This window comes from Panthera pardus, unplaced genomic scaffold, assembly GCF_024362965.1.
Source record: "Panthera pardus isolate Hobbes unplaced genomic scaffold, ASM2436296v1 HiC_scaffold_15, whole genome shotgun sequence".
NCBI lineage: Eukaryota > Metazoa > Chordata > Mammalia > Carnivora > Felidae > Panthera > Panthera pardus.
The window spans coordinates 57219290-57233516 of NW_026526710.1; the positions used below are offsets into that span (position 1 = coordinate 57219290).

Genomic DNA, 14227 nt, shown 5'->3' on the forward strand with positions numbered 1-14227 from the left:
AGTACATTGTCTGCTGTCTACTCCAGTTAATTTTCAGTGTAGTTTTTTTTACTAATGCGTGAAAATAATGCCAGTGTCTACTTTGAATTTTACATAAGCTTAATATCATTATTGCCTTTAATCTGGACTTATTATTATTATCATTATTATTATTACCTGGTCTTGGCAAATCCGAAATTCTCTCTCTCATTTTCAAAGTTGTATAGGATTTCCCGCTTAATGTATTATTTAGTTTTTCATTGTAAGAACAATGCCTGAGATGATTTGCAAATAAGATTGCTTATCCCTTTAATATTTAATTTTACTAATCCCTGGCAGTAGTGATCTCAGGTATAAGGAACATATAAATACCAATTCAGTATATTTTAAATGTCTTTGAAGTGGTACTTATTAATATTTCTTTTTGAGCAGTGTTTAGTATTTTACATTTTTTTAAAAAGTGGTATTCAAAGTATTTAAGATAAACATTTGTATGCGCCTTTAGGAGACATGGTCATTAGATATCATATAGCTTGATTTAGTTTTATATTCAGACTAAAATGTTTTTTTCCTCTAAGGGACATAGCTTCTTAAATGAGACAAGGCTATAGATGTAATCATTCTTGACTTAAATGGGGTTTTTTATTTTGCTTGACCCTGTCATCTGTAGCTTAGTTGGAAATAATAATAATGACAGGAGACATTTAGACTGTTTACTGTGTATCAGGTACTATTTTAAGATAACATATCTTTATCTCTTTTTAATTCTGTCTTATGAGGTAATCAACAGTATTAACCTATTGTGCAGTTTAGAAAGTGAGGATTAGAACATTAAGTGGCTTTGTCAGGGTCACATACCTCATCAAGTAAGACGTGAAGGTGTCAGTCGTACTTAGGGACAGTTATACCACTGACTCAGAAGGCCTGCCAGTGTGTCACTGTTCACCTGGGATTTCATTGCCACACCCAGAGTCAGTTCTGTGCCCATCATTGCCTTAAATTTCCAATAGTGACCTAATGATGGAGTATAACATTCACAGGTAACAGTAATAATGCACAGAGAAAGACGTAGGGGGTTTAGCTAATATGTTAATGGATAGAATTGATGTATAAAAATACTTTGCAGGATGGCAAAAGTATGCTCAAACTCAGTACACGTACTTGAAGAAGGAAAGTTTTTGGCTGCTCCCCTTGAGGGGTAGGGGGAACCTAAGCTTCCCAAATGCATGATGGAGGATAGGTTTTCACATAAAACAGGTCATATAATGTATCACAAGACAAACAAGAGTGGGAAGATTATACTAGGAAGATTTTAGGTTGTTGTTTTTTTAAATGAATTCATCCCTTCATTCAAAAGTGAGTGCCTCGTGTGCCAGAAACTATTCTAAGGCATGGGTAGAGTGATGTACGAAACGGCATAAATTCCTGCCTTGGTGGAGCTTGGGTTGTAGGATCCACGCGGCTACTCTTTGTGTTAAAATGTATGCTTCTTTTACACCTACTTGTAAGTCACAAAATGCTTATGAATTCGGTGGTGAATCATTCTCTAAAGTGAATGATCAATCACATTTTTACATGTCTAGTCTGTGGGCTTTGGCGACTCATGGAGAATTTGTCTTCGTGGGCACTGCAGCTGTATTCAGTTCTTGGTAGACATACATACTGTGGTTTCCTAGTTTGCAGCTAATGAGTGACATGGATTAGTTGAAAATGGTTTAGAAAAAGCGAAGAATATAATTTGCAATTTGGGGGATTTTTTTTTTTTTTTTTTTTTTTGTGAGGGGAATAGTGAAAAGTTAAAGGATTCGTTTCAGAAATACTTACAAGTGAAAAGTTAAAGGATTCGTTTCAGAAATACTTAAAAGAAATGGTCTTCTGCTGTATGAATGGAGTTTGTGTAAACTTCAGGGTGAGAAATTTGCTGCAGGACACTAATTTCTGCTAGTACCTTAAGTTATGTAGCCTTTAATTGTCTTTGATTCTGGAGATCTTGAAGTAGAATATAGATTAATATTACTATGAGATTATTTTAACTGAAGTTTCATTTGAATAACTGCGTTACAATGAACTGCAGTATGCTCTTAAGGCCACACCCGAGCCTGGCTGTAGAGGATTAAATAATTGAATAGACTTCATCATGACTTAGTATTCGTTGTGAAGAGACACTGCATATATAATAATATGACATATTCCCTTCTCAGTTTTTAAAGATAACAAATGAGTTTCTTATCAACATCCAGGCAAACTCTTCCACATAGACTTCGGATATATTTTGGGTCGGGATCCAAAGCCTCTTCCTCCTCCAATGAAGCTGAATAAAGAAATGGTAGAAGGAATGGGGGGCACCCAGAGTGAGCAGTACCAAGAGTTTCGTAAACAGTGTTACACGGCTTTCCTCCACCTTCGAAGGTAAGTTGATTTGCTTGGCATAAAGAATTTTGATAAATTAATTCCATAGAGCAAGAAAAGGAGTTGTTCCAATGTATACATTCTTTCACATCACTCTTTCTCAGAATGACACAGACAAATGTATTTAAAAAATTTTTTTGTTTTACATTTATTTATTTTTGAGAGACAGAGCACAAGTGGGGGAGGGGCAGAGAGAGAATGAGACACAGAATCAGAAGTGGGCTCCAGGCTCTGAGCTATCAGAACACAACCCGATTGCAGGGCTCCGGGGCTCGAAGTCACAAACCGTGAGATGACCTGAGCCGAATTCAGACACCCAACCTACTGAGCCACCCAGGTGCCCCGGTATTTCTTAATATACGTTTGATGTCTGTTTTGATAAACAGTCCGATAGCAAAAGAAAGAAGACTCTCTTGCTTTCCTACTAAATATTCGATTGCTAAATCCACCAAACAAGAAGCTGACATTACACAAGATTAGGCAAATATGGAAGCTTCAAAATCAGTGGGTTAAAATCATTTTAATAAAATATACTGTGTTCTTTGATAGTGCTGGAATAGAGAAAAGAGTAAGAAGCTTCATAACCATTCACATCTCCCTGAAGCCAGTCTGGAAGGATTATAATCACGATATTGAGTTGTTTAACTTCTCCCAAGCTCACTTCCCACTTTTTTATCAAAGAATGAAGCATTTAGTTTATTTAAAGTGATATTAATCCATTCATTTTTATTCTTTAGCAACTTTATCAGCCTTGGTTTTGGTTGCTCTTCAGGAGCATTCAGAAGTTTGTTAAATGATGGAGTAATAAATGTTACACATGATTTTGTCTCCTTTTAACACCTCATCAGTCATTTTGCTGAAGGAAAAAGGTTGATTTTTCTCTATCCCTTCTTTTCTCTCCAATGCCATTCCATCTCTGCTTTCTTCATCCTGGTTTACTTAGAACTTGTAACATCATATATCATCAGGAAAAAAGTAAATTAAGTCAGGTTGGTTAAATTTAGGACATGGCTCTGATGGTTAGTCAAAAATGACGGGATCATTTGACTCTAAATCCATTTTCAACTTAACTTTGCAAAAATGAATATTCTTAGTCCAATGAAAACTCCCAGCCCTGGAGACCTACTACCTTCTTTCACGTCTTCCAGATGAAATTATAACCAGTAGACAGCTGCCTATGCACATGGGTTCTGTCTTATTTGTCTTTATAACCTGTCACTCATATGGTTAGAACGTAAGACTCCCAGTGTATGGTTATTAAATGAATTTCTGCTTCTTATCTGGGTTGAGACCATGTTCCTGGACGATGTTGATGCAGTTGGTCCTAAGAGAGTGGCTGTACACTATTAATTAGATTTCATCTTGGCAGTGACTCATTAGGCCTTCATTGTTAACTCAGTCTGTACCATGTGTCACAAACTCTGATGTGCATTTTACAAACACACTATTTATCCTTTAGGTGGCAGAGTGACTCAGTTTTGCTTTCAGAAATGCTAAAACAATAATGGAAGATGAGTGCTCTGTGATTTGTCTGGTGATGCAGAAACACTTTCAGAGAGATGAAAGATGCACTTTAATATCTTAGGATTTTTAATTTAAAATAGTCCAAGCTTCCTGAAAACTAGATGGAACCATGGCATTCTCGGTAAGGAGGCAGACAGAATGATATGAAATGATAACTAGAGAAATGTCAGTGGTGCTCTGTCTTACTGAAAGCAGAAGGAAAACAATGTGCTTTATAAACTGTCATTGATAATGGATTAGTAGCAATTCAGTAGAATGGAAAAAACAGAGGCAGGTTATTAATGTGGAGCCAAAGTTAACTTTTATCACTGCTAAGAAAAATCACAGAGTAATCTAAATAATTTTATGTTAAGTCATGAAAACTTTTATTTTTTATTTGTTTTTAAATGTCACTATACTTTGGTTAAGATCAGCTGGACCCTAATATTTGGTTCAACATTTATTTTTTAATGTTGTATTTTGGAATATGGTTCTGTTAGTAAAAATTTTTCTTTATGACATGAGAATTAACCTGATAGTTGAGTCAGTTTGGAGCTAAGGTTACTTGACACTTTTATTATTAGGGTTTGGTTTCATGGTTTCTGTTAATTGTTGCTCATTTCCTGCAACAAGAAGCCATTACTAACATTTGACCACATAAGTAGAGCAGTCTGTTTTGAACTAAGTTGTGAATGCTTACAACTGTATAGATGTTAGAACACATTTTATGGTGTTATGATTTTCATGTAACAAAATATATTATTATCTTTTACTAAATAATACCTATTAATTATATGCATTCCTATTTTTAGTATTAAAGGTTTTCACTGAAAAATTTAGACCATCTTTGTATGACCTTATATTTTTTCTTGAAAATGGTTTTAAAGATTTCTAGTGACCTTTAAATCTATTTTCTGGGTAGGATATTGAATGACTACTCAGAATGTATACTTTCTGTTTGGGGTCGCTCACCCTATCTTAAATGGAAAATGCAGGTTCATAGCAGCAGGTGTAAAAGTTAAGGTTGTGACAGATGTTCTACAAAATAATTGAATGTTTAAGCTTCTTATAGACTATTCCTTATTTACATTTTGTTTCCTTTTGCTACAATAATAGAAGCATGGGTGGTTAACTTAAAACCAACAGATAATCCAGAAAACATTAATATTTGCCTTTTTAAAAAGAAACACACATATGTTTCCACAAAAACAAACATTTTAACATGGATCCTGGCTGTCCATTAAAATTGCCTGGGGGAACTTTAGGGGGAAAATAGTTTGGGGACCCATCTGATTTACTTGGTGTGGGATTGGGCTCAGGCATTAATATTTTTAAAAAGCTCCCGGGTGAATCTAGTGGGCAGCCAGTTTTCAGAACCTCTGAAATATCCCCTTTGAAGTTGAGCCTTGTATTCCCCTCCCTGGGTTACTCTGAATTTACTCTGAGATTCCCTTATGACAAGATGGGAAAAAACTGTATGGTCAACAAAGGAGAGTACAAATAATTGAGGGTTCATTGAAAGAGCATATTTTATTCATGACATAATACATAGCAGGTGGCTGTACTCTGCTGATGCCATGGTCCTTGCAGCCCTCTCAAGTGGATCTTCTTTATTTCCATGTCCTACATATTGTAGAGCTTAGAGAAGGGCTTGGTGCCCCCCTTGCTCCCTGCTGCAACTTCCAAATGATTTCTTTCCTTGTTTTCTTAAGGAAGAAAAGCATAGACACACACACTGTGAGATCACACCAATAGATATCCTCCCCATTGCTAAAAGTCAGGTGTCTCTCTGTCATGTTCTCTTCCTTGAAAACTTGTATTGTCTACTTCAAGACTACTGCTGTGACTTCCACATTCACATAAGTGGTCCAGCCATGACCTGACCTCTGAGTGCCTTGTCCTCTTCATGTAGAACCAGCCTTGTCTACTGCCTCTCATGAGTAACATTAATTTACCCCTCCAAAATCTCAATCACCAGCTTTCCACTCTGACCAACATCGTCTATCCTTGCAGCTCATTTTTGGATTATACTCCTTCCTGGAAGACTTCAACCTCACTGATAATGTCCAGTCACCATTACACCATATAAAATTACACCATATTAAATCTGCCTTATATTCTCACTTTTCTCTTTTCCCCACTGAATTTTATGCCCTCAAGCTATAATCACTGCCCTTCTCTCTAAACTTTCTTACACATTTTTATCCAGCCCAATAACCTCACCTGCTGACACTTCATGTCTAATCACAACTCTGTTCCTTCCTGTCTCATGTGTACAGTGCAACAGCTGTACGTTACTGAAGAAACTTCCAACAGCCATGGTGTTCTCACCATTGGTTTTAAGTAGCGGTTCTCAGCCAGAGCTGTTTTACACTCCCCTTTTCCCCAAAGCACATTTCACAATGTCTGGAGACAGTTTTGGTTGTCACAACTAGGTGAGTACCTCTGGCATCTGTCTGGTGGGGAGAAGTCTGGGATAGTCCTAGACATTGTACTTCTGCCCTAGTTCTTTACTCTTCACAGAGCATTTGTTTTAAAAAAGTCTATCTTGGCGTCTGGGTGGCTCAGTTGGTTAAGCGTCTCACTTCGGCTCAGGTCATGATCTCACGGTTCGTGGGTTCGAGTCCGTATCGGGCTCTGTGCTGACAGCTCAGAGCCTGGGGCCTGTTTTGGATTCTCTCTCTCAATCTCTCTCTCTCTCTCTCTCTCTCTCTCTCTCTCTCTCTCTCTCTCTCTCTCTGCCCCTCTCCCACTCATACTCTGGTCTCTCTCTCTCAAAGATAAACATTAAAAAAAAATTAAAAAAAAAGTCTTTCTCACTGTCTCCACTAACCTTCCTTTTCTTCCTTCAGCGTAAGACTTCCAGATGTACCCTATCAAAACTAATTTTATCGAGATAAACTGTCACCTATACCAAATCTAGTGGCCACTTTGCTTTCTTGCCTCTTGACACAGTTGAGCACCCCTTTGTTCCTGAAAACCTTTTTTCGATTTGGTATAACCCACTCCTCTGTTTTCTTTTTGCCTTGCTGACCACTTCTGCTTCTTTCCTGATTTCTTCCCTCTTCTGTCTGACCTTTACATATTAAACTGTCTAGAATTAAGTTCTGGATCGTTTTCCCCCCTAAACTCCTTTTCAGCATTTTCATCCACACTTGTGGCTTTAGTTAGGAACCAAATGCTGGTGTTTTGAACTAATACCATCGGCCCTGATATCCCCCCTGAGTTCTCTGACTGCCTACTTGATGTCTTGACTAAGAGTCTGGTAGGCATTTCAAACTCAATATGTCTAAAACAGAATATTACTGATCCTCAGCCCCAAATCCTGCTCTTTGTTCATTCTCTCTTATTTTGGTGAATAGTAGTTTCCCATTGCTTAGGCTGAATCCTTGGTGACATTCAGTTCCTCTTCCCCCTCTCCCTTGCTCGTTGAAACCATCAGCAAGTGTTATCCACTCCATCTCCAAAGTACATCCAGACAACATCCATATTGTTTCTTTTCTACCTGGACATCTGTGAAATAGTTTCCCTACCTCCATTCTTAGTTCCTACCAGGTGGCCAGTGAGAGCTTTTATTCATTTATTTTTATTTTCTTTTTGAGAGAGGGGGAGAGAGAGAGAGCGAGCAGGGGAGAAGAGCAGAGAGAGAGAGAGAAAAAAAAAAGAGAGAAAGAATTCTAATCACCCTCCATGCTTAGTACAGAGCCTGACACAGGGCTCGATCCCACAACCCTGAGATAATGACCTGAGCTAAAATCAAGATTTGGAAACTCAACTGACTAAGTCACCCAGGTGCCTCTAGGGATATTCTTGACAGGAGAAGAAGCTGCAAAATTCTAACACACTGCTATTTTTTCTTTCTTTCCCACTCTCTAGGTATTCTAACCTGATATTGAACTTGTTTTCCTTGATGGTGGATGCAAACATTCCAGATATTGCTCTTGAGCCAGATAAAACTGTGAAAAAGGTAACTTTTATATTTTCTACTTTTTATATATAAAAGATGTTAAGGTTTTAATAACCCATTTCTCCTTGATGTCCCTGGCTCTAGACTCTTAAGTAACATAAATTAAGAAAAAGAACTATTGTATAATTACTTTTTACCTTCCAGAACACAACAGCCTCTTAGGTCCATGCAGCCAGCTCTGTTCATACCCACAGTCACATGACTAGGTCATTGCATCTACAGAGAAAGCTTACTGCTACAACCATTGCTCTTTTTTTTTAGAAAGTTGTAGCTCTCCTTTAATAGTCCTGATACGATATCTGATGCCTGGCACTCACAGGCTATACATGCTAAGGATCAGAGACAAAATATTATAATCCTGTCTGGGACAAGCCATTCTGTATCCTTCCCATCCATACCTTGGTTACCAGAGTTTTTTTCCATGTCAACAAAGTAGAGACATCCCCTTTAACTCAGCCTCCAAAGAGAAGAAAAAAGGGTAGTCGTCATATAGGTGAACAGTGATTCAGACTTGCCTTACCATGAATTCTTTGTTTTTTGTTTTTGTTTTTGTTTTTTAACATTTATTTATTTTTGAGACGCAGAACATGGGGGAGGGGCCGAAAGAGAGGGAGACACAGAATCTGAAGTAGGCTCCAGGCTCTGAGCTGTCAGCACAGAGCCAGATGTGGGGCTCAAACTCAACAAACCGCGAGATCATAACCTGAGCTGAAGTCAGATGCTTAACCAACTGAGCCATCCAGGTGCCCCTGTTTTACCATGAATTCTAACAAGAGGTGGGAGGAAGGACAACAGATTTGAAGATTTTTATCTGAATTAGCTTCTGATTCTCTGATTCAGTGGGTGTGTTGGGGGTGGAGTATATAAAGTGCTTTTTTTATATCCAGAGATAACGTAAGATCGTCTTCAATATCAGTATGATAATCATTATTGAACTTGAAAGAAAGAGAGTAAAACTTTTTACCTTGCAGAAGTATACAGTTACTCAAGGACAGTAGCAGTCTCTGAGATGGAGTCTCTGTGGTGGTTGAAAATAATAATTGGAACCAAAAAGCTCTAAGTTCTGACATAACCGACTCCGAACCAACTCCAGATTCCTCTGGATTAAACATTGTCTTAGTCTATTTGGGCTGCTGTAAGAAAGTACTAGAGACTAGACGGCTTATAAACAACAGAGAAACAAATTTCTTATAGTTTTGGAATCAGGAAGTCCGAGATCAGGGTGTTTGTATGGTCAGGTGAGAGCCCTCTTTGGGTTGACTTTTTGTTATATCTTCATTTGGCAAAAAATGTTAGGGAGCTCTGTGGGCTCTCTAAGAGCACCAATCCCATTCATAAGGGTCCCATGTTCATGACCTAAGTGCCTCCCCAAAGCTCTACCCTAATATCTTCACATCGGGCATTAGTATTTCAACATGGATTTGGAGGAGACACAAATATTCAGACAATTGCAAACATAAATGAGAATCCCTTTTACTTGGTTTTATAAGTCTGTCACAAACAGTGAGGGGTTTTAATGTAAATATTGTTCAGTCTTTTAAGTAAATTATCCTCTTATTAAAACTGCATTTATTATTGTATCCACAAGCACTGTTTCAATAAACACCCTTTTCCCCTTAGGAAATAGACTACTTATCACACTGGTTTTTGGCATGGCTTATTTTTGTCATTTATTTTTTATTTATGGACTAAACCTGGTCATCAAGAAAAGTAATTGGTTGATAAAAATTTAAAATTTCCTTTACTATAATTGATGGGTGCACTAGATTCCAAATACTATTATTTTTTTTTTTTTTGCATTGATATATTCAGGATTTGTTTTGCTGTGTATTTTAAATCCATTTATCTCTGGTTATATATTCACTTTTCCCTAACTTCACTTGTGTTCAGAAGTCAAATTATGAAAATTCTCTAATGGTGTTTGTCAAACTGAGTCTTCCAGTTTCTTCTGCCAATTAAGTTATGTTGTTCTTGTTCTTATTAGATCTTCTATTCTCTTTTAGAAAGTCACGATTTTACTGTATAAGGTCATTGACCTTCTGTTAACAGTTGTCTTTGCGGCCCTATCTTTTAACACAGAAGTAATTTATTTTGTGAAGAAAAAAATGCATGTATGTATTAGTTGTTTGCCTTTAGATGGGTACTCCTTAGCTGTTTTCTGATTTCAATTAAGTGAACTTTGAAAAAAATGTATTTCACCAAATATCTCCTCAAAAGGGTATTTCATAAAAGGTTTTCTTTGCTTTCTGCTCTTTTATTAAGAATATGAAGTAATTATTTGCAGCATACACTTGACATTAAAGTCCTGATAATGTTGTAAACTTATGCTGGAATAGGCTAAAATTTATGTTTCATATATTTCATTTTTTAAGAAATGTAAATATTTGGGGCGCCTGGGTGGCTGAGTCGGTTAAGTGGTCGACTTTGGCTCAGGTCATGATCTCAGCTTGTGGGTTTGAGCCCCATGTTGGGTTCTCTACTGTCAGCACAGAGCCTGCTTTGGATCTTCTGCACCACCCCCCTCCCCGCCCCTTCCCAGCTCATGCTATATTTCTCTCTCTCAAAAAATAAATAAACATTAAACAGAAAAAGTGTAGATTTTTATACCTTGTTGAAATAACAATTGCTAACATTACTTCGAAGTCTTACCACTTGGAACATTTTTGTGTTGGCCTCATGAATAGAAGCTAACTAGGGAAATAGAGTATAGCAATTTGAAGCTGAGAGAAGGAGAGATTATTTAAATTATTCGAGTAATCCTAACAAAGTGCAACAATATTTTCCTGTCTCCATAACTTAATTTAGTATATATCAGTTTTGTTTTAATTTTTGAAATTGAATACTTATAGATGGGATACATAATATTTTTGTTGATCAGATTTGTTCATTTCTTATAAAACCCAATTGCCCAAAAAATGTGAGATGGAATCACAATGTTTTAAACACATGGTCATCAATCACAGACATCAGTTAAGTATCTGGTAGTAGTAGGTTAGTGTGCCAGTCTTTGCTATATGCTGTGGGAAGCTTGCACAGAAATTGCTTTAATCCTTTTAATAATTTAGAACAAACTTATCCAAGTAGTCTAATAAAAATAATGCATATTGATAAAAGCAAAGTGTTATAGTGCTAATATAACTAAAGCATAATGGATAGACTAATTTTCAAAAATGAGCAAACAGATCATACTAGTTTTTTCTTTAGATAAATTTTATATGAACTACTTAAATCATAAAGAATACAGATGTTCATGTAACAAACACCTAGTAATCACCATCTGTATTTAAACATTTTGCCCTCTTTGCTTTAAATCCTCTTTTATTAATGGATCAAAACAGTCATTAGTGTTGAACTGCACCCTACCTGCCTTCCTCTAGTCTAAGGGTGATTATTCTCCTACATTTAGTTTTATCCTTCTCATGAATATTTTTTCTACTTCATTCATTCACTCAACAGTATTTATTGAGCTGTTTATATTTACTGTATCTCAAGCACTATCTTATTGTTTGAGTTACAGTAATAATAAAATAAAATTTCTTGCCTTCAATGAGGAGCTTACCTTCTAATAAGGGAAACAGAAAAGAAACAGGATAAAGTAAGTTAAAATATGTAACATATTAATAGTGATTAGTGTTTAGAGAAAAAATTAAAGTGAGGGGAAAATGAAATGTTGAGTTGGCACTGATTTTGAAAATTTTAAGATTTGTGGCCAGGAAGGGCCTCACCAGTTAGGTTTGTCAGCTCTTTCTGAATAAATTAAAAGGAGGTATTTTATGAACCTGTGGTATGGAAATAAGACTTCTTAGCTCTGTCCGACTAGATTGTCCTAGTGAATAAAAGGAAGTTAAGATATTTGAGATAAAAGACCTGTGTATTCAGAAACTGATGTAACATTGTATGTTGACTGTACTTCAAGTAAAAAAAAACAAACAAAACTGTATTTCCTAGCAAATCACTCACTTTGTTACCAGGGAGAGTGTGTTGAAAAAAGGCAATTGCCTATCTACAGGGAGTTTTGAATTTTCTTAGCTTTTTGATACAGGTGAGTCTCTATTTAGAAGAAAAAAAAAAAAAGAGAGAAATAGAATAGTTTAATGGATAAACATCACCACTTAGCAGTGCTTTTTCATTCGTGTTTTTCTTTAAATGAGTAATAAATCTTTTAAATTGTGGTAATGAGTTTATTCAAAGGAATTTAACAAGATAATACTGTTTTGTGTTGAAGAATAAAGGGATATGTTCTTTCTCTAAATTGATCTTTGACTAATCTGTAAAACAAAAAATTATATACATATATATTTGTATGTATACATATTTTTATGTATACACATATTTATAGTAAATATGTGTATGTATAACTGAAAATCTACAAATTGAAGATCTGTTTCGAATGACCTGTAAAATTAAAATTCCTTGGTGCCTACAAGTTATGTTTATTAAAGCATATAAGCCATAATATCCACTCTTAGGGAGTTTTGGTAATGTAGGTGTCATTTTTCTTTAGCAGTCATGTGTCCTATTACAAACAATTATAGCATTGATTCTCTTTTAGCAGTAGTTGGATGGGGGTTTCAGTTTTTATCATTTTTCTTTTTAATTACTCTTTATTTTAAATTCTGGTTTTTATTCAATTAAGGGATTTTTAAAAATTATTCTAATGCAGTTCAGATAATCAAATGAACTCAGCAAGGAAATACTGTTTAGATTAAAACTCTTTCTTTCACCTTGATGAATGAAAAGTGTTTCTTTGTTGTAATCACTTTTGTGATTGAATAATTATTACAAGGAAAATTTTTTTATTCTAATAATTTAAATAAAAAATTTTAATAGGAAGTGTCTGCTTTTATTATTTTAATGAAAGTTACTCTTATTTCAGAGATGCTAAACACTAAATTGTTTTAAGCAAAAGTCTTTATTAACGAATGCTAAATTAGTTTCGCAATGATGTGTTTTGAGCTTTCAGAGACAAAGGGTAAAGATTAAGTATAAATGATATCTCTGTGCTCCTTATGAAAGACAATATAGTTTAAATTTATTTTCTTAATGTTTATTTTTTAAGAGAAAGAGTATACAGAGTATGAGTGGAGAAGGGGAAGAGAGAGAGGGAGATAGAATCTGAAGCAGGCTCCAGGCTCTGAGCTGTCAGCACAGAGCCCCACAGGCCTTGAACCCATGAACCATGAGATCATGACCTGAGCTGAAGCTGGACGCTTAACCAGCTGAGCCACCCAGTCGCCCCCAAAGACAATATAGTTTAGTCTAGAAATGTGTGTTATGTGGGGAATAGCTCTACACCCCTGAGAGTGTGGATGCAAGAAGAGTGTACATCAAAAGGTTATTGAAGACAAACTCAATATTTAGTACTAATTGGAATGTTAGAGACTGTGTTTGTGCATGTTTGTGTGCATGCACACATATAAATAGAGCTTAACTATACAATCTGAAGAGCAAAGAGAATATAGCTTGAAGAAAATGATTAGAATCTTAAGGACCTAGGGGACAATACCAAGTAGGCCGGTCAGTATATGTGATACCAAATCAACCATTTATATGCAGTTAACCTTAACTTCATTGTTATAAAAGATTATTTTTTCATATTTGGTAAATAACATCTTTTTATGCCAAATATATATATTGTTTGTGTTGCAAGCGCATATACAAGCATTTAAGTTTTGATCAATTGGCTGAAGTTCTGATTCTTTTGATCTGTAGTTTTTTGATGCTTTTAAAAATAGTTCCAGACCTGTCAGACATCTTTCTAAGTCAAGGAAAATAAAGGATTAAAATCAAAGAAGAGATATGCCATTAATTGGGATTCAGAAATAGGAGAGCTAGTTCATTCAAGATAGACTTTCAGAGGCACCTGGGTGGCTCAGTCAGTTGAGCATCCTACTTCAGCTCAGGTCATATGAGTCACACGAGCCATACTTCAGCTCAGGTCATACGAGTTTGAGCCCTGAGTCGGGCTTTGTGCTGACAACACAGAGCCTGGAGCCTTCTTCGGATTCCATGTCTCCCCCTCGCTCTCTGCCCCTACCCTGCTCACTCCCTGTCTCTCTCAAAAATAAACGTAAAAAAAAAAAAACTTAAAAACAAAAAAACCCAGACCTTTAGATGTCCCTCCGCTGAATCGTCCTTCACTCTTTATGCCCACCTCTCTTGTACTTCCCCAGCCTGAAGCTGCAGAGCTGTTGGGTCATTTGGTATACCTCCGATCTAGCAAAGAGATGAGCACCGTTCCACGGCCATGGTTGTTGTACTGTGTCCTTCTTCGTTTTTCTGGAAGTTAAATTCTATACTTAACAGTAAATACTAAATACGACCACTTTTTATCTGCTTGGAAACATCATTTTCTCCTTGCCTGCTTTT

General features: G+C 36.2%; 1 protein-coding gene across 1 annotated transcript in view; it reads left to right on the forward strand.

Annotated features, from left to right (window-relative positions):
* Nucleotides 1–14227, forward strand: part of PIK3C3 (phosphatidylinositol 3-kinase catalytic subunit type 3) — a 139617-nt gene that overhangs the window by 112665 nt on the left and 12725 nt on the right. Inside the window, exons 22-23 of the mRNA XM_019465316.2 lie at nucleotides 2220–2388; nucleotides 7768–7858. Of these exons, the coding sequence (XP_019320861.2) occupies nucleotides 2220–2388; nucleotides 7768–7858 (260 nt within the window). The remainder of the gene's footprint in view (nucleotides 1–2219; nucleotides 2389–7767; nucleotides 7859–14227) is intronic.